Source organism: Varroa jacobsoni, unplaced genomic scaffold (assembly GCF_002532875.2).
Source record: "Varroa jacobsoni isolate VJ856 unplaced genomic scaffold, vjacob_1.0 contig00944, whole genome shotgun sequence".
Classification (NCBI taxonomy): Eukaryota; Metazoa; Arthropoda; class Arachnida; order Mesostigmata; family Varroidae; genus Varroa; species Varroa jacobsoni.
Genome location: NW_019214557.1, coordinates 31280 through 56820, shown reverse-complemented (window position 1 = coordinate 56820; position 25541 = coordinate 31280). Strand labels below are relative to the sequence as shown.

The 25541-nt window shown below is 42.5% G+C and overlaps 1 protein-coding gene and 1 long non-coding RNA gene across 7 annotated transcripts; one reads left to right on the top strand and one right to left on the bottom strand.

Annotated features, from left to right (window-relative positions):
- The first annotated feature begins 762 nt into the window (after window positions 1–762).
- On the top strand, window positions 763–14260 carry LOC111271740 (homeobox protein Nkx-2.8). 5 transcript variants are annotated; one of them, XM_022852719.2, is made up of 5 exons: window positions 763–1748; window positions 9872–10143; window positions 10855–10988; window positions 11315–11544; window positions 12196–14260. In XM_022852719.2, the coding sequence occupies exons 2-5, from the start codon at window positions 9935–9937 to the stop codon at window positions 12565–12567; spliced, it is 945 nt and encodes a 314-aa protein (XP_022708454.1). In that variant the 5' UTR covers window positions 763–1748; window positions 9872–9934; the 3' UTR covers window positions 12568–14260. The 5 variants fall into 5 exon arrangements, with proteins under 5 accessions (XP_022708454.1, XP_022708450.2, XP_022708455.1 ...); XM_022852715.2 differs by lacking the exon at window positions 763–1748 and adding an exon at window positions 7934–7998; XM_022852720.2 differs by lacking the exon at window positions 763–1748 and adding an exon at window positions 8046–8359.
- A 1793-nt stretch (window positions 14261–16053) lies between these two features.
- Window positions 16054–18556, bottom strand: LOC111271742 (uncharacterized). 2 transcript variants are annotated; one of them, XR_015315446.1, is made up of 4 exons: window positions 18248–18556; window positions 17458–17658; window positions 17045–17209; window positions 16054–16814 (listed from the first exon to the last, which is right to left on the bottom strand). It is a non-coding gene; the product is annotated as an uncharacterized LOC111271742 (long non-coding RNA). The 2 variants fall into 2 exon arrangements; XR_002687073.2 differs by having other exon boundaries at window positions 17045–17658.
- Window positions 18557–25541: the final 6985 nt, after the last annotated feature.

Sequence of the window (25541 nt, the reverse complement as noted above, 5' to 3'; positions counted from 1 at the left end):
TCGGTAGCCGGATTAATTTCCCTTACAAGTGAACATTAGATTGTGTCAAATTGCTCCCTGATGACAGAAGTCATCCTCTTACAGCTAACGTGTTTCATATTTGCTAGCTTGCAGATAACTTGAAGTTCGGCTATTGACAATTATCTAGGCTAAAGAAAGATGCCCTACGGAATATTGCTAGGTGCCAACGGCGCAGATGTAGTGGTCGTGCCGTTGTGTAAACACCCGGAGTTCGATCGCATCAAAACAATGGGAACGGATCAGTGAGCGACAGCGTCAGGTAAAAACTGAGACAGGCAGTTAGTCAGTGAGAAGCAATTTGTGTGTAGATCCTCTATTCGTGCGAGATTGCGAAAAAGATAGCGTAGAACCAGTCGCACGTACGAGAAAGGAGCAGCACGCTAGTCATGCCATCCAGACCTCGTTTACGGACGCGTGCTATACCTATGTAAAATGGCCCAGTACGTAAAACATCTCAGGGTAGATGTATTGGTTTAGATAGGGCTCAATGTGATAGAGTCATGAACAGCACAACTACGGCCATCTATGCTGCATGCAGGAATGACAAACAGAAGAAAGCGGAGGTGAAAAGTCGATCGATCAGGCGACGACTAGTGGATAGGGAGGGAGAAAAAGCTCGGAACGAAAAAGTTAGGGAGAGGTAGATAAAGATAGAGAAAAGACAACGAAAAAAAGGAAGAGGTTCGACGGGTAAGATAGCGCGAGGGCGGGACATACATAAACACACACTCACCATATACATAGACACGAACAGGGAGAACGGACACAGAAACATAAAGTACACACACAGTTCTATGATTGGTGTTCGATACGAAAGCAACCCAGCTAAAGTGACGGACGTGCGAATCGACAAATGCTGCGCACCAATTTTCTGTTGAGCTACATAGACGCTTTAACTAAATGAAACCGGCAAGACAAACAACCACTTTTCATAGTAATTGCTCTTTATACTGAGACTATTTCGGTAGCCAACTATTGTTACGGCGAATGAGTTAACAGAAACGCGCAAAACGGACTGTCCTGCGGCGTGCAATGCGGTTTGCAATGCCTACGCCTATCACTACACGCGCATTGGATACATGTGATAGGGAAAACGTCTTCAGCAAATTGTCAAATCTATAGTCCTTGCCACGATGCCTTGCGTGGTTAGAGATGGTCGCGGCGAAGACCGATTTGCAACCGTAGCTCAGCCGCTGGCGATGAAGACGTATGGGAGAAAGCGAAATTAGCACTTTATACTAGTCGAATGTCTGCGGTGGTCTGACACTTGGATTTCAGGCTATTCACGACGACTACATTATCGGTACCGATATCCGGAAGAGTCGGGTGTTGTTTCAGGTTCAGTAACAACAACAGCAGCAGCAGCAGCAGCAGCAGCAGCAGCGTGGAAAGGGCAGTACGCTGCGGGTTATAACCGTTACAAGCCATTAAAGAAGGGCGTGTGCTTCTCTATGCCTGACGACGTCAACCGTGACGATTTGGGTGGATGGGCTTGACTGAAGTGGACAAGCTCTCCTGAGCCGAGAGTAACGGGCTAAAGGCCAAGTGTTGTGCTTTAGCCAGCTGAAACACGCGCTTGTCTGAACTGAGAAGCAAATAGTTCGTATTCATGACCGCGTGGTACCGCCAAGTGCAATTTCTTCTCGCTGTCGTTATGATCTTCAGTTTCGTTGCTACCGTTGCAGTGGCAGCGGCAGTCTGCAGTGAAGAGGCTCATTGACTAGAAGGTAAGTTTTCTTACGGCCAGGTGGCCTCAATGTGTTGCTGCCGCGGCGTGGCGTTCGCTATGTGCCTTTTTGTTTCTGCGGGCCCTTTGTCCCCCTTTTGCGTGTTGCTTGTTGCGTTCGGTCTCTTAAAGCAGGACTCAAGTTGAGGGCCTGTTGACTAGAGTACTTCGTTAATTGGTTATCATCGCGTGCATGTTGTTGCCAGTAACAAAAAAGGTGATTGCTAAAAATCGGCCTCGTCGGCATCCACTGGCAGTGTTGATGTTAAGCACCAAGCGGAGTGGCCACCACCATGTGAAGGGTCCTTCAGGCGCCGGTTGTTTGGCAGACCATCTGGGCAGGAACATTAGCCAGGCTGACGGAGGACCAAGGGCGGAGGGTGCTGGTGGATGGACAATCACGATTGCGATCTTACTCAACTCATTAACACTACTTACAATTACAGCTGTTGCTGAGATGCTCTTGCGCACGTGAGTGCAGCGCGGGGTAGCTTTGCTGTTGTCGGAAGTACAACGTAGAGTGACAATGTAAGTGCTACTTTCATGTTACATCAACTTAAGTGCAGCCAAGTATAGCGGACAGAGGGAGAGATGAATGCTCAGTGAGTGAGTAAGTGCACAATGATCTCAGAGGATTATGGCAACAACTCCGGCAGCAATATAAACAAACAGGGACTATCACTATTACGATGATGGTACACTAACAACAACACGTAAAAAACGTAAGCAGTCTGACTTGAATGGTTTATGCTTGTGTAATTGGAGTTTTTTTTTACGATTTTCATGGTTACAGGCGTACATTTAATAAAGAAATATTCATCACAGAAAAAAATTAATTTCGTTGTATATTTGCGTGCTATTTTAAGGCCTTCACGTGCTGTTGATATGACTGATTTAATAACCTAGTTGCGTGACTATCCCAAGAACCTGCCCATATTTTCTGGTTTAAGCTATATTAAAAGACAAAATCTGAGAGAAAAGGTTGGTATGAACAAATAAACATAAGACACGTACGTTTCATCCGAGAAAATCTACGGATTGTTTATACCAAGGGAATTATCGTATAAGAAGTTAGCTTGTTTATATGAATTCGCCGGCAACGCTGATGATGCTGCCTAACCCACATTACACTTACTAGGCGAGCGAATCAGTGCCTTGTTCCCAAAACAACGCATTCAGCGTACAGAAATACAATGGGAAACGTTGGCTCGCTTAGCCAGTTTGGTTGCGTCCTCTATTCTGTGATTAAAAAACAGTGATTTTCGAGACTGTCACAACTTTGTCTGATCGCACTCGTCATGTCTAATGGTATGATATTATCATCGAATCCATCATTTAACCACTTTAAATCGCAGACTTTTCAACTCGAACCGACGTCCTAATCGTTCGAGCGGTTTCTTTCTCGGCCTTCGATTAGTTTCTGAATGTCTAGAAAGACTCAATAAACCCGCATCGCTTTCTTCGTTGTAGGTCTGGAAAAAATTGAGAATCTTCATCATGATCTTTCAAATAAGGTCTGCAAACTGCATAACTGCATAGCGATTAAATCGATTTATTTCCGCTTGACGTAAGGGTAAGCACCTATATATGGTTCCTGGTGTTAGTACTCCTATATTAGATAATATTGTCACTCGCCTGTTTCTACTTGCTGTATACACGCGAGTTTCACAAGAATAAGTTTTCTCAGCAATAACTAGACACACCATTGCCTTTTGTACATTCATTTACGTGTTTCCCATATTTCAAAAAAAAAAAAAAAAAAATCAAAAATTGTTTCCAACTCATGAGTGGAATATGTCTATTAGACATATGTTGTATATTTGTCTCTACTGGTTCGTTACTTTTAGGATAACTATTTTTGTTTGCTTCTGTTGCATACAGACGGGAAAAGCTAATACTTATTGTGATTGCACCAGAACCGTCTAATACGTTTTCCTTGGAGAAACGTAGCTTTCCTCGACAGCTGTTGCCGATTATTGACGTATACTAATATAAACTTATCGATCTACTGAGACTTGCGTAATCAGTGCAAAGAAATTTTGTGAGGAATTTTTTTTTTATCTACTAGAGTTACTCCCCAACACAGCGCTGGCACTCTAGCGCCTTTAGACAGCCATGTGCTTAGCATTTGTGTGTTCATATGTAACCTCTATCTATGGCTTTTCGAAGTAAATTGATGGCAGACATGGAGTTTCTTTCATGGAGGACTCTGTGACCACACGGACTTAGATCTGGAAAGTAAGCTTGTTGAACCTAATGTTGAGTATTCCTTCGCTCAGTCCGGGCAATGATATTTAGCGAAGTAATCGACTAAATAGGCTGCGTGGCTTCCGTGCGTGCCCTGCTAACGATCCACAAGTCTTTTGAGGTAGCGGAATACATTAATTGCTTGATCTTCGGCAGATGTAGCAGGTGTCCCTGATGTTTAGTTTAAGTGCTACCATTACCTCACGCATGAACCTATTCGACACTGGCGCCGAACTCGATTTGTTTTTCGAAACGATGCCATGATATCTGATGGCTAACTGTAAAGACTGGATCGTACCTCGTCTAGGTGAGTCTATACGGTTCAGGCAGGTGTTTCGTTGTATCAGGGTTTCGCAAATGCACGTACAATGTAGCAGACGAATTTTTAGCTGATTTAACGTTCGTTCACGGGAATTCTCTTTTAGTTTACGAATTTTCAGTGTCTGGGTTATGAATCTGTGGTACGTTTCGTGTGAAATACCAGTTTTTCGTTGTGGCGATACCTTCCTGTCGACATTCCAGTTTCCATTCTTAGAATGGCGAGTTGCGTCGTCTAAAAGCGTGTAGCTTAGAAGCTGTTTAGCTTCAAGATTCGTTGGATTCGCTGGTAACACTCTAATAAAACAAATTTCTCCGGTATTGCCACTAGCGAAGACGAATGGTATTCATTACATATTACACAATGCATTTTAAAGACGTAAAGCTTTGAGAAAAAAGAATATTCGGCGGGCCTTTTTCTCTGAGAATCCCGGCCTCGTGTTTATTTAAGGAGTATCTGTGGCATCCCTGGACATTTAATGCTATTACCAGCACAAGCTATGCCGATCTCAAAAAAGTTACGGGAGACCTAATCCCTATATTTCTATTCTATCAATGTAGACTAGCATTGACACACGTTACATTTCTTATGATTGTTATGTTATCCATTGTCTGGTATGGGATCTAACTGTCATTCACTTCCATAGCTTCCATTTTTAGCTAGAGCTCCGCAGCAGCAGTTGGTTAAAGTATAGCTATTCCTATATTTCCCCATATACGCCTTGACCAAATTCAATGGACGAAAAAAAAACGAATTAATTACAAATGCTATTTAATGTATGTCGATGGTACAGCCTAAACTAGTGACCCCGAGCTTAACAACTAAGAAATTTTGGAGGAGTATAAAACAGAGCCATTGTCTGTGTAATCCCTACCATGAATTATAATGAATAATACTTAATGAAATTAGATTCCATTTGGGTTCTTAAGCGACGTGGTGACTGGAGATGGTGTAGCGCTCATTCGTAACTCTGCATACGGTGTTCCCGTCGAGCAAATTTTCGATAATTTTCCTTTCTGTACAAGACGTTCCTGGGATACGATCGTTTTGTGATCGATAGAATAGAATACGCTTCGTTAATAGCTATCCCGTCGTTGGTGTTGGGAGTACAACATTACATGGCAAAATTTTTAGTCGTCACTGTCCCAGGTTGCGTGGGTATACCCTATACAGCGTTTCAGGTGGCCATACGTGAGACAGCCGAGATTTAGTAAGTGGTTTTCACTCACGGAAGGATATGAAAAGATATGTCTATTGAAAATAGAAACAATTCGACCTATAACTGTATAGGTCGAATAGTATAGGTCCGTTTTGTCGTCCGATTTCGACACTTTGAAGATTGTCTTGCTCGTAACAAGCTGGTTTGTATAAGGTCAGCGATACTGCCGTTAATAATATATGAACACTCGGTCGCTTTGATTCAGACAATTTTTCTATCGCATTTGCCTTCATAAAATAGTTTTTTTTTGCTGAGGACTGTATATTATTTCAGCGCTAGACATAAATATTCCTATAAACGGAATGTTCTACGCACTTGCCAAATTATCATCATTATGTACTTGTTGTTATCCACTGGTGATTAAAAAGGTTATCATTCAAAATTCCCCCCTAATTCACCAGTAGCGTTACCATGCCTATCCCGTTAGGAGCGCGTTAAAATGGAATTCTATCTTTGGTAGACATTACATTTTAGGATAGCATGCCCGCACCCGCTTAATTTTTTGCCTTCAACGGTTTGACGAATTTAGCCTTGGTAATATGGTGGTGCGTGAGTAATGAGGCAGGATTGGTCGTTTGCCTTTGGCCGAGCAGTCCGCTTCCAAGGACTCTCCAACTCGAATCCAGTCACTAAAATAGCGATGCTATAAATCGTCGGGTATCATTTTCCCTAGCTATTGGGTAGTCTAGGCTCCTTTTTTGATTGGCCGACGTTGCCCGCTGCTAAGCATCGATTGGCCTAAAATCGATCCCCCTGCTGGCCGTGTGGTCTTTTCCACGCGCGCTGGCGCCTTTATTATTGGTCCTGGCCTATAGCTGGATGATGACAATGATGGCCGCGAAGGAAGCATGTTGCAGAAAACTAGCCTCGTTCGTCCGTCCGTCCGCCCGCTCGTAGTGTTAGTACCTCGATCTCATTGTTGATGCAAACATGGCCGAACGTTGGTTGGCGACCGGCCATCCGTTGCCGCTGCTGCATCAGAGCCATTTGAATGTGGTCAACGCCGATGAGGAAAGGCGGGAAAAGATCAACGTAGCAACATTTTCACTAAGTAAACTGATGGCAGAGTTGAGCGCCGTGAGAGTGCGGAGGAATGATCAAGTAGTCAGGGAAAAAGGAGGGTGTAACTGCTTTTGTTGCTGCTGCTCCTTTACAGGAGCAGCAGCCACAGCACCAGAATCTCGCAGCCGTTGTATTGGCCATTGGTAGCAGCCGCTGCATTTCGAGTGGGTACTTGAGATTTGTCGGTATAGAAGCAACAGCACATCCTGACTTGGCGGGTCGCGTCTGCTCAACGTTCTCGTCTCGTCGCTCGCTAGACCGTCACTTATGCGTTCTACTAGCGTCCGCAAGGTTCATTGCCGGTTGAGCAACTGTAACTTGTTTCAGAAGCAACAGCAGTAGCAGTTGGCGACGTCGCCAACCGTAACAGCGTACGAATGGTGTTCGTCAGTCTCCAAGACACTGCAGCCAATCTGCCTGCGCGGCATGGAAGATTTGTCCTTTAGCAACAGGGACGAGCAAAGGCGGCTGGCCAGCGGAAATGGTCGTCAAGAAGTGGCAGGCAGGCAGGCAGACAGACAGACGGACAAATAGATACATACGAAGAAGGACAGTCAATAGCGGCTATCAATATACTATGTAAATACCCCAACTGTCTGTAGGCTTGCTAACTGTTAATGCAAAGGACTATGACGACGTCGATGATAGTAATGAAGGTAATAACAAGAATATACCATTGCTGTTGTAATTTTTGTTTTGCTGCTGTGATGATTATTCCTCTTCTCAAAATCATTTAATCCCTCGTAATCTTCGTTGCCCGATAAAGCGCGTGTCTACGCGAGCGATAACACAGATTCGAGACCGTGTTTCTGTCATTCGAATAATTTACATGTGTGCAACTTGGGACTTATTTATAATTTCCTAATGCAGAGCTGCAGATTCTTCACGCTACTCATGGTTTACCATAGCAACATAACTCGATGCAAGCGCAAACGCGGCAGTCCCATTGCAGCGGGAAAAAAACAGGCAAGTCGCAAAAGAGGAACTGTCCCAACTAGAAATAAATGATTACAGAAAAGTCCACTCAAGAGCGTATTGCCCTGCATTCGTGCACTCTAGCCAGTCGGCCTTATCAGATCATGCATTACTGGAGCTGTACCTAACAACAGCTTTATTTTTTTTGAAAGTCCACGTGGCAAGCAGCATCGGCAATCGACATTACGAAGAACGCTCATTCGTGCTCAGTTCTGGCTGTGCCTCTGTATGTAAGCAGTACAGATTCCGTGAAGATAACGACAATTATTCGGCGGTAAAAAAAAGTAGCCACTCGGTTCTTCTTACCTGTGCACTCACCCTCGTCGACCTGCTCCTCTCTCTATGCTTCTTAACTTTCTATGGGTGGTCTTGAAATACCTTAAACGATATGAAAACCGAACGCGAAACGACTTCTTCAAGTGTCCAACGGTAAGTGAATCTATCGTCTACTGAGTTCCCCATCAGTTTCCCGCCGTTTTTCCCCAATGCTCAATCAATCACGGCACTATCCTGCATTGGCACCATCAGCAATCCCTGCGGCGCAACCCATACCAGTCTCAACTCTGAGTACGTAAAGGGTCTTTACTGGCTGTCTTCCTTCCTACCTTCCCGCCGGTCTGTCCACCTGTCTGTTTGCCTGCCGAAATCGCAAAGACCACTGAGTAATGCCAACAGAGCGCACCTGTGTTACGTCAGGCTTCAGATTATTTAGCGTTGGCTAAAGCTAAACGGATATTTCCAGCTGGATCGTACACGCCGCCACTGGAGTTGTGCTGGAGGATGTTCGCATGTGGGTACCTCTTTCTTGAAGTGGATACAATAACATGGAGTGGTCGTTAAAGCAAAGAAGTGGAATTCGTGTCTATGTTACTGTGCCTTACTGCTAAGTAAGTGCCCCCTGAGGGCTTAGGCCCACACACTTCTGGAATCAAGCACCTTATCCGTCATCAGCTGTAACCGTAGCTATAGCCACTTCTTCCGTAGGACCACGGTCGCATACACGTTGCGCTCGAAGCTAGAGAATTTATGAACGCGTAGATTGTTACAATCGATGGGTGGTACCCTCCAGACTTTTGAGAAGAACGAATGGTCTTCTCGATTTTTGAGAGTACCTCTTTGCCTATTCAGTGCTCTTCTTAACTGCAACGCTAGTGTAACAATGGAACTATTTCGATTGCTACTAGAACCATCATTAATAGCAATAGGCTACGATACGGAACTCCGTTCTGACACTCAACATTTATTTACTTACATCAAGACGTGCTTAGCATCCACTAAGAAATTCAATGGCTGATCTGCTTTCTTGTAGATATTTTCACTATAATCATCATTGTTGTTGATTACTGCAAGATGTCGGTCTTTAGTTAACCGATTAAATTGAAAACTTCCACAATACTAACAGTAAGATTATGTCGACTTGGTTCTGTCGCATAGTGATCATCGTACCAACCTGCAGAGAATGTCAGAGAATATTTTGATCCTTTTAAAACGCGTCGATCGAGACACCCAGAGCAAATGTGTTCACATGTCGAAACGAATATATATATATCTCGCTGTAGATATTCCGCGAAATCAATCATATAGCACTTATCAACATCAGACATCGCCACAAGTTGCAATAGCAGGCGTTGTTATATTGACGCTGTTGACGTTCGATGCTGGTGGAGCAAACAGAGATATCGCCCCCGGTTTCACCCTGGTTCATTCTCTGTCAGTATGAGAGAAACGGAAGCCTGAGACAAGCTCGACTACATCTGGTACGTGATGTCGTTGGATGCCAAATGCCCGTCTGTTCCTCTTGTCCCCCCCATAAAGTCTGCGTTTCTAATTTGCCTCTACACACGCCAATGTATAGATGGAAAGTGGCTGGGTGGGTGTGGGGTGTATGCCCGGCAGTAGCGGCTACGACAATATTAACAAAAACAACAACAACAAAGGCAGACTTTCGTCGCGAATGCATTCCTTTCCTTTTGCCTTTATAGGATCACCATTGCAAACGGCCGCCGTTGTTATAATTAGCAACCATTGAAGATATTGCTTGGAATCGTTTCACGCGTTTGTTTGTATGCAACTATTTCTGGCATTCTCTACTGCAGTCTCTTTTCGAGCCCAGTGACACGAAATCTAATAATAATGCTTTATTTATGAACCGATCGAAAGGTCTTAGTTATTTGTGAAATTTGCTGGCAGTGGAGATACGATGTGTTCTTAGCGGATAGCCATACAGAGGAAATAGGTATACAGGAAGTTGCGACGACACTCGAGATTTCTGTTCACGAAGAATGTCTGTTTATCTTCATAGAGTGTGTCAGTGAACAAGTGTTCCGCATCGGCGCCGGCTTCGTCGCCATTATCGCTCCGCGCCATGTTTACGCCCTCAGCGTCGTTCAATGTCAAGGATCTTTTGTCATACCCTATGGAGGCTGCTGATCCGTTGAGCGGTGCCTCGTTGCCACATGGCTTGCCTCCGTACCAAAGCTGCTATACACCTGGAACTCATTCACCGCCTGGCCAAACCCATGCACCGCAGACGTGGATTCCACAGACGCAATTCGGCTGGTCAACAGAATACAAGTAAGTGAATCCCATTTCGGACACATATACTTCGCATGGCAATCTTTTTGTTTTTGTATAAACAACGAAACTTACTAAACCAATATTCACTTGACGACAATAAGCATTACAAATGATTGAGGTGTTGATAAAGAAAACCTTGCTTTGAGGATGTTCAATAAGGCGTAGGACTTAACGTTTTGCCTACTTAAATACTTTGCCTAAATAACAGCCGCCAATGTTCGTCGACTCGACTCAGTCGTACACGTACATGAAAGTTTTCGTCAATAACACGTGCATAACCCAGTGTCAATATCGCCGAAATAATCTTAATAGCGCATTTTCCCTAATTTTAGTTTGTGTACCATATGGTTGCTGGGTTTGTTTTTTCCGTTTTTCCTTTTCTTTTATCGGCAGTGATCGTAAAGAATTTTTTTGCGTATTCACTCGATTCAGAATCAATTGTTTAAGATGTCGAAGAGAACACAAGTATATTGTGTGTTTATAACGTACCTTTTCTGCGTATTTATGTATATATGGTCATAGAGTGATGAAAATAAGGTTTATTTTTCATAATAATATAATTTTTCATATAATAATAATAATAAATAATCCTCAAAATTTTTGATGGATCTTGTTTTGAATTCTAAATTTTCTAAATGTGATTAAGAACAATATATAAAAAGAACCAACTGACTTTTTTATTCTGTAATCTTTTTTATCCTACTCCAGGGGGTACACGCATCCTATAGAAGATCCGTTAACGGGCCACGAGCTTCCTCTGGAGCGTTTAGAGGCGTCGTCGCATGAGGAACTTGGCCAAGGGATCAAGGACGAAGTAGAAGATGATAGTCAGCAGCATCGCAGTAAGTTTTATCAACTTAAATCAATGCTGTATCGAATTGCTAGATAAAACGTTGATTCTTGCAACTCAACGTTAAGTCGTTTCAAACTAATAAATACGAACTAGATATTTGCCAAATGGGGAATCAGCAGGCAATTCATTGTGATAATAACCGTAATTAATAATAAGAAAAAATAATCATAAAAAATTGTGACAATATATATTAGTTAGAAGACCCAGTATAAGCGGAGATAGTTCTTGTTAAAGTTATCCGTGTATTGATCGTTGAGCCCGCACATTTTTTTTTTTAATTCTTTCTCATTTTTTCATTCCGAACATTTCTTTCAGAAACGAAGCGAAAACCGCGTATTTTGTTCACACAAGCACAAGTGCATCAACTGGAACAGCGTTTTAAACAACAGAAATATTTGACGGCACAGGAGCGCGAGCTTCTGGCACAAGCTCTAAAACTGACATCAACCCAGGTGAAGATATGGTTTCAGAATAGACGTTACAAAAGTAAAAAACAACGTGAAAGTCAACAGATTGCTTCAGGAAGACAACAGTTCCCTCGCAAGGTACGTCTGTAGCACTTTAACGCGACTTCTCATTGGGCAGATGACAAAAGGAGATTCGGTGTCACAGGTGTAGCTACTTAATATAAATAATATGGACATCTTAATATAATTAAGATGTCCATAGACTTTCAGCTCTACATAATATTATGAGGCATCGAAAAAATAGGGGCTAACTGATTGTAAGTCAAAAATATGTCAATATACGAAGCACCTGCAGACTAAGCCACCTAAGCGTTCAAGCGCTCACGCCGATTTACCAAAATTGCTAGTATATGGTAAGCTGAGTATGAAAAAAAAAAAGAAGTAAATCCTCGTGTGCAATGGAAAAACAGTAATGTGATATATGAATTGGACTGATAGTTTTTTGGTTATCGTATTTACGAAGTTATCCTACTACATTTGGTACGTATATAGGACAAGGATTAATCATACTAAAGGCTGTCCTAGTAGAGCACTCAGCTTGAACAAAAGATGCAAGGCATTACAAATATTTTAATTAAGTAAATAAGTAATTGATAATATGGTACTTAATTTTCGTCGAAGCTTGTGGGAGCAATATTTACTACATCTTGTGTTCCTCCAGATACGCAATTACTACGTTACATCTTTAACTTTATTTGTAGTTAGGCATCGATTGTTTTTGATTCTCAGGTGACAATTCCTGTTTTGGTCCGGGACGGTCGACCGGCTTCTCCTGGCGGCCCCATACAAGATTACGGATATCCCGAACTATCATCAACCGTGATACTTCCGCCACCTTCATGTCATCCCGACGGGATGATCTTTGGAGTAGGTGTGGCGCATCCTCACCCTGGACCAACCGGAGACCCACGATGGGGAGCACCACAGCCGTCCAGCTCGCAGAGGCCCCCGCCACCTCCACCAATGTTTCAGCAGGATCCAGCTGGTTATGCGACGCCGGTCAGCGCTCATTTTATGGCTGGGCCGCCAACTGGTCTCGAACCTCATCCGCTTGCTCCACCTCCACCGCCGGTACCACCGCAAAATAACGCTTCTTTATGAGTGGCCAATTAGCCAGTCTTTTCAACTCAAGTTTGTCAACATAACTACTGTGGGCGGATAAAAACTTCCAAGTTGGGTTTACAAAAACACTTGAACGGAGGCACGCTACGACATGAGAGTTTATAGTTATAGGTCCACCCTTTCTAATTGCAAGTTTTTTTTCCCTGCAATCCATTCCTTGTACATTGAAGATGTTCCCATTTAATAGAATGAATATACCATGCTAAACGACTGTTTATACGACTGAATGAAAATCGTATCTATTATTATTACTGCACATATTTAGGCGCGTTGTACTTAGATTACGATTGTAGGGGAAAAAGGATCATAATATGTTAATAAGCGACTGGTGTGGGTTACAAGGAGAGCATTTATACTATATGGCTCATGTATATTCAGCTCCATGCTGAAACTAAAGGCTGAAATTAAAATAGTGCATATGTTTTTTTGTATCATAAAACAGTAGTGTAGATTACATTTGTCAGTCCAAGCAAGGTTAGTAACTGGTAATTCGTGCCTTCAGGACGCGAAGGTAATATTAAAAAGGGCAACACGCACATTTAATTTTGGCATTGACGGACGAATAGGATTCATTCAAAGACCGTCGCGCCATCGAGCTATTGTAATATGCCTAATTACTGTTATGAATGATTTACCTATTTTAATATTGGGCACTTTGTTTAAACTATTATTAAATTTATTATAAAAACACCATCGCCATTTCTACATAGAAGTGAAACAAACGTTAAAGCATCAAATCTCAAACATCCACCATTGAAACAACATAACATCAGACAAAACACGCACGCAACTAGGCCTACATCTATATATATATATGGAAGTATTAGATGGTGGAAAATGTCTACATGTGCATTTTGGACTTCGGTACGTACATATTAATACTCAGCACGCTGATTCACCGCATTGAAATGCCTACACTAGTAAGGCGTATATTACGTTTATTGTACCTTTTAGACTTTGTCGAACAAAGTGTATCCACCATAAAGATGAAGTTCCTAGACTGACGTTCCTTTTTACGTACAGCTTACCAAAGAGCGTTGTAAAAATAACCAGCTGCAAACTTTTAAATAGCACGTATATTATCAACGGTTGCATAATGCATACCGGAAAACCGTGGGACCGTCGGTTACAATATTATATTTGTGAGATTCTAAGAAAACTGTATGCAATACTATGCTATTAAGTGAAAGCTTTCTTAAAATAAAGCCATACAAATTGGTCGTTTTTTTTTTAAATTAAGCTGCTATATTGAACGTTTTACCCGCTGATACGGATATCAATTTACTTGAAGGACCCTTTTCCCCACGTAATTCTAGGGCCTCCTAATTTCTAAAGAGGATGCTTATTTTTTTTGAGTTAGTTTGTACACGAACAGACATGTACATATGCGACGCATGTAATATTAATTTCCTAATCAGTATAGTCGGCTTCGGTGAGTGGTATTACTGTTTATTGCTGGAGGGAAAATCCATTTATTAATATAGTACCTTGTTTACACATATTCTTCTGTACTATTATCGCATTGAAATAGTGTACAGTGTACATACAATGAAATAATAATACGCATCCCAGATCTCACTACCATGAAACAAATATACGTTCATTTAACTAAAGTGGAATCATAATATATAAAGTAGCTTTTTTCTTTCAAATAAAGTGGAACTATTAGTAAGTACGTGACTGTTCATTTTAGTATCTCCCGATCACTGTTGAACTTTTGAAGGTGAAGATCATGCTTCCAGAATTCACGGAATATCTCGGCCTAAATTAAGGATTAGGTTTTTATTGTCTGATATTTTAGGAGTTGTTACCATCAGCGAGTAGGGGTTTGCATTGTAGACGCTATATCTAAAAACAGACAACTTTAGCCGACAAAATTTTCTATGACGGGGCTGAAAGGTATCCCTTGCACGCGCATTTGCAATACCAACAGGCTTTACGAAAGCTGCAATACCGAATCAAATTCAGTTCCATATAGGAATGAGGATAAAGATAAGTGAGGTCTGTTCTATGGACGTGCGGCTTACGACGCAAAAGACGAATAGGGCGTTACAAGCTGATCTTAAGTCAACTCGGCTCTATTCAATGGTTATGAGCCGACGAGTACAATGGTTCTATAGGAAAAAGCGTTGCGAAGACTGAACATTTTTTGTTAGATTGAAAAAATCTAAAGGTAACTACTGGCCAAGTGAGAAGGTTGCATGAATCTCTACCCCACGACATAAAGCAAAAGCTATTCAAAGTTGTTCCTTTTTTTCTCTGATAATAAAAAAAAAAAAGAAGAAAAGAGCTTCTTTGAGCCGTTTATGACAATACCAAAAGATCTTACTAATGGGTAAATGTCAATGATCACCCAAACCATTTGCCCAAAGCGGAACGTTTTATGACCAATGAGTGAAGGGCGATACAGCTATACTTTATCATTATAGCATACTAAGCCTTTTCGTATGCCAAATCGCTTAAGATCGATTGCGAAAAAAACTTATATTTGGTTTCTGAGAAAAAAAAAACATAGTGCAAAACGTATCACTATTATCGAACTGCTCAGCTCATTAGAGCTGACTTGTTCGCATGACAATGGCTGTATTATTTAATTATGCTGTTCGCAAAATATATACCCAGAGCAGATTGGAATGAGGATTCTAGCCGAATAGGTATAATTTAGAGACCAGCGAGATGAATAAACAAAAAGGCGTACTCACTCTCGCTCTCGAAATAAACACATATCGATGCACTTAGATGAACATAGATAAATAACAATGTATCTATCGTTAGCTATGTATTTTCATATAGGCTGACATTCGACTTGCCATCGGGTCAGGTATCAACGATACTGAGAAAAAGCTCTTCTACATTGAATAGGGAAACACGTCGCCAGAAATTTCTATTATTTGGTTGACCATACAAAATAAACCCCGTGGAATATTCGGTATCAAGTCAGACAATCTGCTATTTTTAGGTTAACAAAAGTTTTTTTTTCTTAGAACAAAAGCAATCAACTTAGAATGACAGAGACAGAACGATGCTTCGATGAACCCACATTTTCGTTTGAAACGGTAAACTCGAAGACGCCGGTCTTTACACGATCTTTAAGGGTTCCGAAACACAAGAATTCAAGATAAGGATCAGATTGACAAAGCCTAAAATTAATCAAAAAAAAAAAGGCATTAAAAACTATTTCCGATGATCCCGGAATGTTTGAGCTAATATTAGGGACAAGATCATGTATCGCCTACAGAAGAAATTACAAACGTTGTTTTACTTGGTGCGGCATTTTTGATCCAAATGAGTCTAAACGAACTCAATGGTTCTATTATCGGTTACTGCCAAAGTCCCCCCGCCCCAATGCTTTTATGCAGTCGGAGTCTTCGATTGAAACTGTAAACGATGTAAATGTTAGTTGGAAAAAAAAGAAAGGACATTTATCAGTAACGTCTCTATGTGCATACGAAGAAAACGTTATCGAAATGTTATCTCTTCTTATTTGAATGCGGCCCCGTTTATTCCGAGCACCCTGTGCTCGTGACGTGACAATAACGAGAAACAACAATAGTTGGCCGTTGCTGGTTGCGACACAAAAATATGAAACAGATAAATTGTGCCATATATGCATTATAAACAAAAGCGTACGCTTGAATCAGTACGTACAATGTGGTACGTTACGTGAAGGCGATCATGAATTGTATTGCTTAACGGTCAGTATAACGTGCATACGTTAGGTGCACGTATTTTATCATGATCCCGCCGAGCAGTGGGGAAACGAGTGAAAATGCACACTATTCGATACACGCTCACTCAAAAGCGATCTGCATAAATTATATAAAAACTAGGCTAAGCAAAGGAGCGTGCACAGCAACAGAAGAGGTCGATCGATTTGTCAAATGTGATAGATTTGGAATTTTCGCTTATAAACGGATGAATGAAGCAGAGTCGATTATGGATCTGTATGAACGAGCATCTCTAGGATTGTCCTATTTGTCTGTGTGTTTACGTACCCTCTTTTAGAATATTCAATTGACCTTTATATTACATCTTATCTTCTATATCGCTTGGCTTGAAAAACAATTTATTATTGACTCATTGAATTATACAGCCATCGAGCTGATGCCTTCATCGGTGCGAACGAGAACGGCGACTATCGACGAGCACCGAACGAAATCACGCACCAGGTACCAGAGAGAATAAGAAACGTAAAGCACAAGTATATCGTAGAACCACTGAAATAACTGATCGCACAATAATATTAAGGGCATGCGTAAGTAAGCGTATGATAGATGTACACGTGGGGCTGCGAACAATTCGGATTTCTGATTCAGGAAATGCTGTGGAACGCTCTATCAGAAATTAGAAATAGGTATGTCAGAGCGTGAGACATAAATTTCTTAGCTGAACAATAACGCATAATGATAACACTATGTAGCGTCATGAATTGGCATTCTACCGTTCACATCATTACCTTCCTACAAATGCTCATCAATTGAAGACGTATTCGAATTCATTTGATCCAGTTGCAAAGGAACGACAGGCGAAGGAACCTTTATTTCTACCACCCAGAAAGGACGTGCGTCGACCCGGCGAGTGAGGGAACGAATCATCACGAGAGGTTCAGGACACCTTAGCGCTGTACAGAGTATTTAGACAATTGTTTTAAGCTAACTAGAATTCCATGTACAGAACGCACCGATGGACAGTTCGAGGTCCTACAACGATTGCAATAGGAATATGTATGTAGAGATTGTCCAGATCTCAGAAAACGATCGTGTGTGTGTTAAAGCTCGTATAATCGTAACCGCGCTACCGATATAATGGCGTCTCGCATGTTGAAAGTGAGCAGACGTAGTACTACACATCACTACTAGGACAAGTTACATTTACTGGCGCAAATTAACGTCGAGGCAGAAAATCCATCATTGCGTTTATTTTCCTTTCCGATATGCCAGGTAGTGTCCGAAATGGAGCGCTGTAATTCGAATTGTCTGAACAATACGAACGCAAAGGCGCCACGGGACAAAACGCAACGACCGCAACAACAGCCGACGTGAGGTCGTTACCACCAAACGTACGAATTATCTAGGAGTACACAAAACATAGAACAAAACTGCTGTGAAGCATCAGCAATTACTGGAAGAGAAAATTGCTTCTTATCCTACTATAACCGATATAATTAAGGAGCAATAATTATAATTATTATTAGTATTGAACGGTGTGACGCGCAAGGGACGCGTCACAGTTTTCGATCTTATAGATAATTAATCTGTCAAAATGATTACGCTCTAACCGCACCTAAATCAAACAATAAATAGACAGGGAAGCGAAATCGATTTATAAATAGGTTTGATAAAAGATCTATTTGAATTGATTGTTTTGTCATTTCTAGACGCTGTATATATGGGTATAATTGTTCAGAACAACAATACAATGAGCAGTGATATACAACAGCACTATATATACGAATATAATCAGATCATCAGAAGATTGCTTGTACGGTCTATTTTAGCGTCAAACGACCTGGACCCTAGGCTAGGAAGCAGCCGATCAGGGCACCTCGCTATTACACACTCTATATGTATGGGCCTTTTTTTCTATTAAGTTCTGGACTATGCTTTTCTAGATAGGCACATAGGCCGTTTTTACTAATAAGTTAAAACGAGCGTGATACCTGCTATAGGTGGTAACCTCGTTGTTTTTGGAGGGTCTTTCCTGCTTCGACTTGTGAATAGGTGGCAAGGCAGCAACAAAGGTTCGAATGATAGAAAGGCGAATAACGCAACGTGAACGTGTAGATTTTGCGCCAGGGCAAGGTTAGCTAACGTTTAGAGGAACTGAAGAAAATGATGGTACATCAGTCGAAGTGAACCCGATGAAAATCGTTTGGGCTGGTTCACTCAGTCGAATGCGAGCATGCAGATACGGCCTCGTTAATGGCTGCGCTTTCGAAGCGTACACGTGCATTTCAAGCTATCGTCTGCTTGTCACGTAAAACAATCACAATCATTGCCATGCGCCGACCTGCTAATTACACGTATGCCGACTCGAGAAGAGGACTTCATCACGTACAACCATCGCTACTGGTAACAAATCATTCACGCGCCAAATTTTCTAACAACCGGCCCATTCGACCCAATATGTCACTTAATTATCACTTGACGAGATTCCTGGACTAAACGATCATTCAGCTAACTGCGGATCGACAAACAGATGACCTAATCACGTTTATGCAGTGATGTAATTGTTGGCCAAAATACGCCGTGGAGGTCGCGGCCTTATTGTAAGGCTCAAGTTTTGTTTTCATGTCGCCCCAGCGTGCGTGCAGCATTATTGCTCACGATTGCATACGTAAGATCGTCTGCTACATCTAAAAACGTTTAGATATAATGATAACACAATATCTAGATACGGCTAAGAGCCGTCCTACAATACACAATGTTTGCCTCAAAAACCACCACTATTTCATTGTAACTTGTTATCGTTTCCTATGTTCTTTTAATAAACAGGGCCTGTAGATATGAAATTTTACCCATTAAATGGTTTTGTTGCTAAGTCTACTAAATTTCCGATCTTTACGCTACATCCTAGTAGTACACCATGTCTGACGCCAGTATCTGTATGCTAATATGAACTGACCTTAGAGGCGTTATTTGTCGAAGAGCACTACGAAGGTACACCTTACCATACATCGTTACCATTCTGCTCGGTTAACGTGTTGCTGGGCGTCCCAGTCCTATGGTCTACTATACAATACCGGCATAAAGTTCGTTTCTCTTTAGCCGGACTTGTCAGTGTTCCTGTTTCGTCGCTCGGACTAAGAAGGACACCAGTAGCAACCGGCTAATATCTATTCCTGATCCGAATGGCTGCGGTACCATGTCGAATTTGTCTCAGGTAATGAGTACCGTTGTAGACCCTTCTTGGACTTCAATTCACTTCACTGAGCTACTTGACTTCAAAGTGGTCTCGAGTAGTTCAGTGACGCACTTCCCAAATACGAAACGAATCTCGTTGAAACGCAGCGTATTATTACAAGCAGCTTTTCTCTACCCAACAAGCGACTGCAACGATCGACGAAACTGCAATGCTGGCACAGAACAGAACAGCGAACTCTTACTACATACCGTCATGATCGAGTAAAATGTGTTACTCTCATAGGCACCTACTAGTCTAGTAGGCTTAGTGGGCCTGATTGTTGTTGGCCTGAGTTGGATACAGGGACGGTAGGGGGCGCGGACCTCACACCTACTGCCGACTTCATCGTCGTGAGGTTTGACTTCGTTCCGCCGAGGTGCTGAAGATTTGGATGTCTTTGATTGGTGAAGGCGCGCCTGCTTTCCTTGTCAGCTTGGAATTGCAGCAGGCAGCAAGCGAGCGAGCGACCGACCGACCTATAAAGTGTGACCAATCTTCAATCAGGACTTCACATTGTCGCTTGTGAAGACCGCGGCGGCAGCAGCAGCACCAGCAGCAAGGACGGCAACTCACCGACACGATCTCTTAATTTCGTCATTCAGGCTGTCATTCTTTCCGCTAATTCTCTGCATTTCCGCGCGGCCGACAATGGCCTGTTACACATTCACCTCCGGCGGGCCACCCGCCCGCGCTCCGTCCAGCTCACTCGTTAGTTGTAAGTGTGAAGGTGAGTGGCCAGATCTACTCTAGATCTTTCTGTGAGGTCTCAATTCGCTGAACTTCAAAAGAAGAGAACGAAAGACACCGCGTCCTCGTGTTCGGAGACCATCAATAACGTCGTCACTTCATCTGGTGCTCCCGTCTCGTATCGTCTCGTCTCACCTTAGAGGCAGAGGTGTGAGCGGAGGCGCGATTGCGAAACCCAAATAACATCGAGAAATGCGACAAGAGCCTATCAAGGGAAGAGAACGAGGGGTTAGTCAGAAACAACTGGTGACGACGCCAGCTCTTGAGCTACAGAGAGCTAGTGCCTCGACTCGAGTTACATGTCTTACAATAGGCCTCCGCAGCTCACTGCAACCAAGTCAGCGTCAGTTTAGGGGAATAACACGCAGAAGGCGAGCTTTTTACGGAGGTTTTCAGACACTTTTTGCACACGGAAGACTGACTGGTTAACTGATACGCGATTATATAAGCTATTGAGACGCTTTTCGGGGGGCTTCTATTTTCTGTCGCTCTCTTAGAGGGTCCGTCTATTTCCGTGCTTTTCGTCAACATTACCTTCTTGGTAGTGTTCGCGCCACGATCATCTAATTGCCATCAGCGTCGCTATTATTATTATTATTATTATCACGTAGACGCTAAAGCTGCTACTCTCCATCTATCTTATACATCGAAGTTTCATTCGCAAAGCTTCTTTCGCGTGACACTGACGACAGCTATCCGGCTTCAGTTGAAAGACCCGACTGGTCATAGTATCAACCGAGGAGCAGTTACGGCTTAAAGCGACACCGTAGTCTAATACCGAGTTATTACGTTAAAATTACGAGCTGCAAAGGGCTAATTCCGTCATTGGCAGAGACGGCTGCTCCCGCCGCTGCAGAGAGGGATTTGATGTGATTCGTCGATTCAATCGCCCGCCTACACGTTACTATGCCCCTTAAGACAACTACAAATTTGTGACGTGGCCTTCATCAGTGGCTTTAACGATACACATCAGCCAGTCGACACAGACAACGCGCTTACAAAGCAAAGTGAGGCTATTTTTTTTGCCGTGGGTGCCGCAGCTGCGAATGTTGTACGGACGGTGATATTTGTTCAATTGGAACTGTTCTCTGTGGCGCAGGTGTCCACCTACAGACATCTATGTATCAGATCTTAAATAATGTACATTTGTCGATAAATATTGGATTATCGAAAAACCATTGGTCCTTTCTCTAGTTATATCGCTTCAGAGTCATAAATCTCAGGCAATAGGAGCCACGTCGGGTTGGCGTTAGCCTCATTCGAAGGCTGAGATTTGTTCAGACCGTTGGAATGGCCGTATTCAGACCTATCAAGAAATAGTGTCTTGAAGATGGGTAAATTTTCTGCAAAAATTTGTTATAGTTTACAACTTTATTACCCGACACATAAATATATGCCGTTTATGGTCAAGCTGTACCATGAAAAGAAAGGGGCCAAAAATGGCTTTGTCATAAATTTCGTTCTGGAAATTTTGACGTGAAAAATGCTCCTCGTAACGGTCAACCAATTATGGAAACAGTTGACGAAATTATCGGGAAAATCGGGTGAGACCGCCACGCGAGTAGCCATCACTCTGGCAACGAACCGAACGTCTACCGGCAGACGGTTCTCAATCAGTTGGAAGAAAGCTGGCTATAAAAAAAGCTCGATGTAAGAATCGATGCAAAAAAAAAAAAGAATTTATTCGATCATAATTTCATCCGCATGACTGTACAGAAACAAAATGGAGCTAGCTCTAAGGTTGTTAATGAAGGTGGCTATCTGTTCAACGCGCGATTGGCGGAATTCAGGTGAAATCGTGCATGTGAGTTACGACTGCCTGACAAAACGATCAATGCAGACCTCTGCTGTGAATAACTAACATTGGAAAACGACGACTAAAACTAGGGAACAGAGAAAGCGTCGTCCTTCGCCAAGACAGTGCCAGACCAGGCACATAGCTAGTTTCTCAATTGAGGGAACTTAAACGGGACCTTTTGAGGTACCCATCTGGACCTTGCATTATCAAATGGTATGAAGACTCCTTCAGTGGTGTTAGCTTTGTTTCTAACAAGGAAAGACAAAAATCTAGTTTGTCTCCTAGAAACCACGGGAGTGGTGGGATTCTGGTGCTGCCAGAAAAATGGCAAAGAGTCACCGATTCCAACGGCGCATATTTAGTTTATTACGATAAATTTAAAAAATATTGTCTTTAATTTTAACTTAAAAACGGACAACAACCCAGCATAATGGTGCAAGGCATATCGCGAACATAATCGGAGAGCTCTTAGTTAGCATTAGCCGTAGACTTGGTAATTATATACATTTTTTTTAAAAACACTTCATAGTACCTACCATAGAACCAGTAGTCCTTAATAAGCATCAGAGATTATGCTGAACCAAAAACACTGTTGCTGCAATAATGGCTTCTCCAGTATATATATATATATATAAGCGATAGTCGAGTGAGGCAAAGATTCGATCACAACATTGCTATGCTATTTATTGACGAGGAAAGCAGGTACGGTAAAGACTCGTCGTATGACGACACACGCTTGAGGATTATTAGGTTAGAAGGGCGTAACCGTTTGCACAAACAGGATAAGCGTGTATCTTATTCAGTTTGGTTTCTAATAGTTCAAACATAGATCCAGTCGGGGAAGCTGTATATTTCATAGGATGGGGAAAAGGAGTTTGCATAAACTATCTAACCATCTTGAACACCGCCGCTCCCACATAAGTGGTGCGAGGCTTCATCCAGCATAGCTAGGTTGTTGATGTCTATCAACTTCCTTAGTGCATTCGCATGAGCACCCGTTTTACGTTGAAGTTCAGCACCGGATGGCTTCTCGTCGCAGGTGTTTCTTCCATAAATCCACGGCAAGGAAAAAGAAACTCGTTTCTGGTTCGACTCACAAAGGTACAATTGACCGACACGGTTGACGAGTAGCTGGTAACATCCTCACACAGTCCACATGCAGGTACCTATATACTATATTTGAGAAGGTTCCGTTAGACCACAAAGCACTATGATCTATTTCGCACCTAAATGCCCATTTCGCAGCAGATGGAAAAACTGGGTAGGGAGTGATAGAATGTTATAGACAGAAGCGTCTGCCTGTCGTGCGTATTGTGTTTCTTCGTTCCGAGACGGACTTAATGTTGCCGGAGGACGGCTGCATCAGCCCCTAAAGGCGTCTATCTTTCTGACCAGCGATGTGTGCGATCGAGCCCCCTAATTGACTTAAACTGTTGCTGTGCGAGACCTGGACACTAATGCAGGCTGCGAAGTCGCACGCTATGAAGTCGGCTGCCGAATAACATCATCTCTCATTGAGAATTAACGGAGAAATAAGAGCGATGAATGAATGCTCTTACAGCCAAGTTCCTGCCTTGACATGATACCGTAGCAATGTTAATGTTGTTGTCGTCAGCGGCAACGTCGATGCACAAAAATACCACTTCGTGTTTGTATTGTCGTCGTCGCTGTCGTTATTCTAGCCTCTATGTAAATGCATTGCTGTTTTTGACCAACTGTCGTTGACCGAATCGCTTCTAGAGAAAGAAGACGGGGAGTTATAAGGAGTGTCTGCAGGAACGACCGTAGAGGAGATCGCGCGTAGGCGTGGGTCTAACTAAACGTTTTGAACGACTGGATATTTTGTGTAACGGACGGAATTTCCCAAAAAACCTGATGTGTATTGACGCATGCGATAGGCTCAGGCTCAGGGTGTATCTGTGTGCTGCCCAGACGACACCACTTCTCAGTGCAGGCTAGCATCACATCCCTGAGACCGCCGCGTTCGCAATACAACTGGCAACACGTACATTTACCCACGAACAGATGATACATTTACGCATGTACACGTAAACTTTGGCTGGATAAAGCTTTAGGCACATTCAGCGACCACTTCAGGTGTTGAACAGCGTATGTCACATCTACGGATCTGATTTAACACGCACGCGTTGAGGCTTATTGTAGCGCTTCAGTGAGCGCCCGACATATCTCAGTAGCGACCTTCTCTTATTTCCCACAGTTATTTTAAGGCAGCAGTAATTCGAACCAGCACCCCGTGAGTTGCTAGAACTTCTGAAGGCAGAAAGAGTAATAGCAATGAAGCCTGCTTTAGTGTTGAGCGTTTGCTCTGATAAACAGAAACGAAGCTGGCAAGTACAATATAACATTTAGAGTTAGATTTAATGACGAGAATCAGTCACATAGATCGGGAACAAGTTCTGTGTAGACGTGAACACTACGTACATAAGTAGATGACCATGCTATTCCAGAATGAAGAGAAAACGCTATAACTGGATGCGGGGATATCTATTTTTTTTTCTATTCTGTACTCACTGCAACGCCGTATGTTTATTACCATACTGTGTTTTCTTGTTGCACTGCCTAAGCGACTATTAGGAACGGGGATAGAAAGCGATTATCATCTTTGCTGACGCTTCATATGAAGTGCCTTCATTCCGCTTAATAAACCTTTGTCAATATCAATAACATGCTGGGTGATAACACACGTACGGTTCATTCACGGGTCAACAATGCTCCTATTAACTGAAGTGTTTTTATAGATGACCTGCAGAGAGAGTAACTAACAAAGTTCAGAATGTCTAAGTGACTGTTCTTATCATAGTACCCTACAAGGTAAGCAGAATTTCCCTGGTTAGACTAAGAGCAATAAGCGACGTTTTCAGGTAGCGAACAAGGCAAGAAAATACAGTGATGACGGGTTCGTTACACAGAGGGGCAATTATGTTTTCGTCTTAGTATCTTCGGACTATTGTTATTTAGTATTGTTTTTACTGCTAATCCGGACAACACGTATGCATTATCGGCAAAGGCTACCTTCCGTCAACGTTCCGCGTTATGACACGAGCGAGCCATCTAACTGTTCCTGCTTCACAGAAGGTTTCCACTAGTCACCTTGTTTATTTTCCTTCGTTGTGCTGTGCTTGTTCTATTAGATGCGGGCAACATACTCGAATGTTTCATAGTACGTGGTGGCGGGTTCGATTTCCATAGACATGATCGAAAGCTGCTATGGCCGTCAAATAATAGAAATACATTCTTGTTAAGCCGCGTCGCGTCCCCAGGCGATTTCGAGTGGGGTTGTTTGTAAGATTAAATATTACATCTAAGATGTGAACAACAGTAGTTTGCTAAACCGTCGAATCGAGATACTTTTTCCTAATCAGGTGAAGAGGTTCGTACACAGGATTGTGTCTTTATAGCTTCTCAGATAGCTTATAGAGGATGATACTTCAGGGATAGATAATAAGCGACAGCGTTAACAAGGCAGGCATACAAGAACACCAAG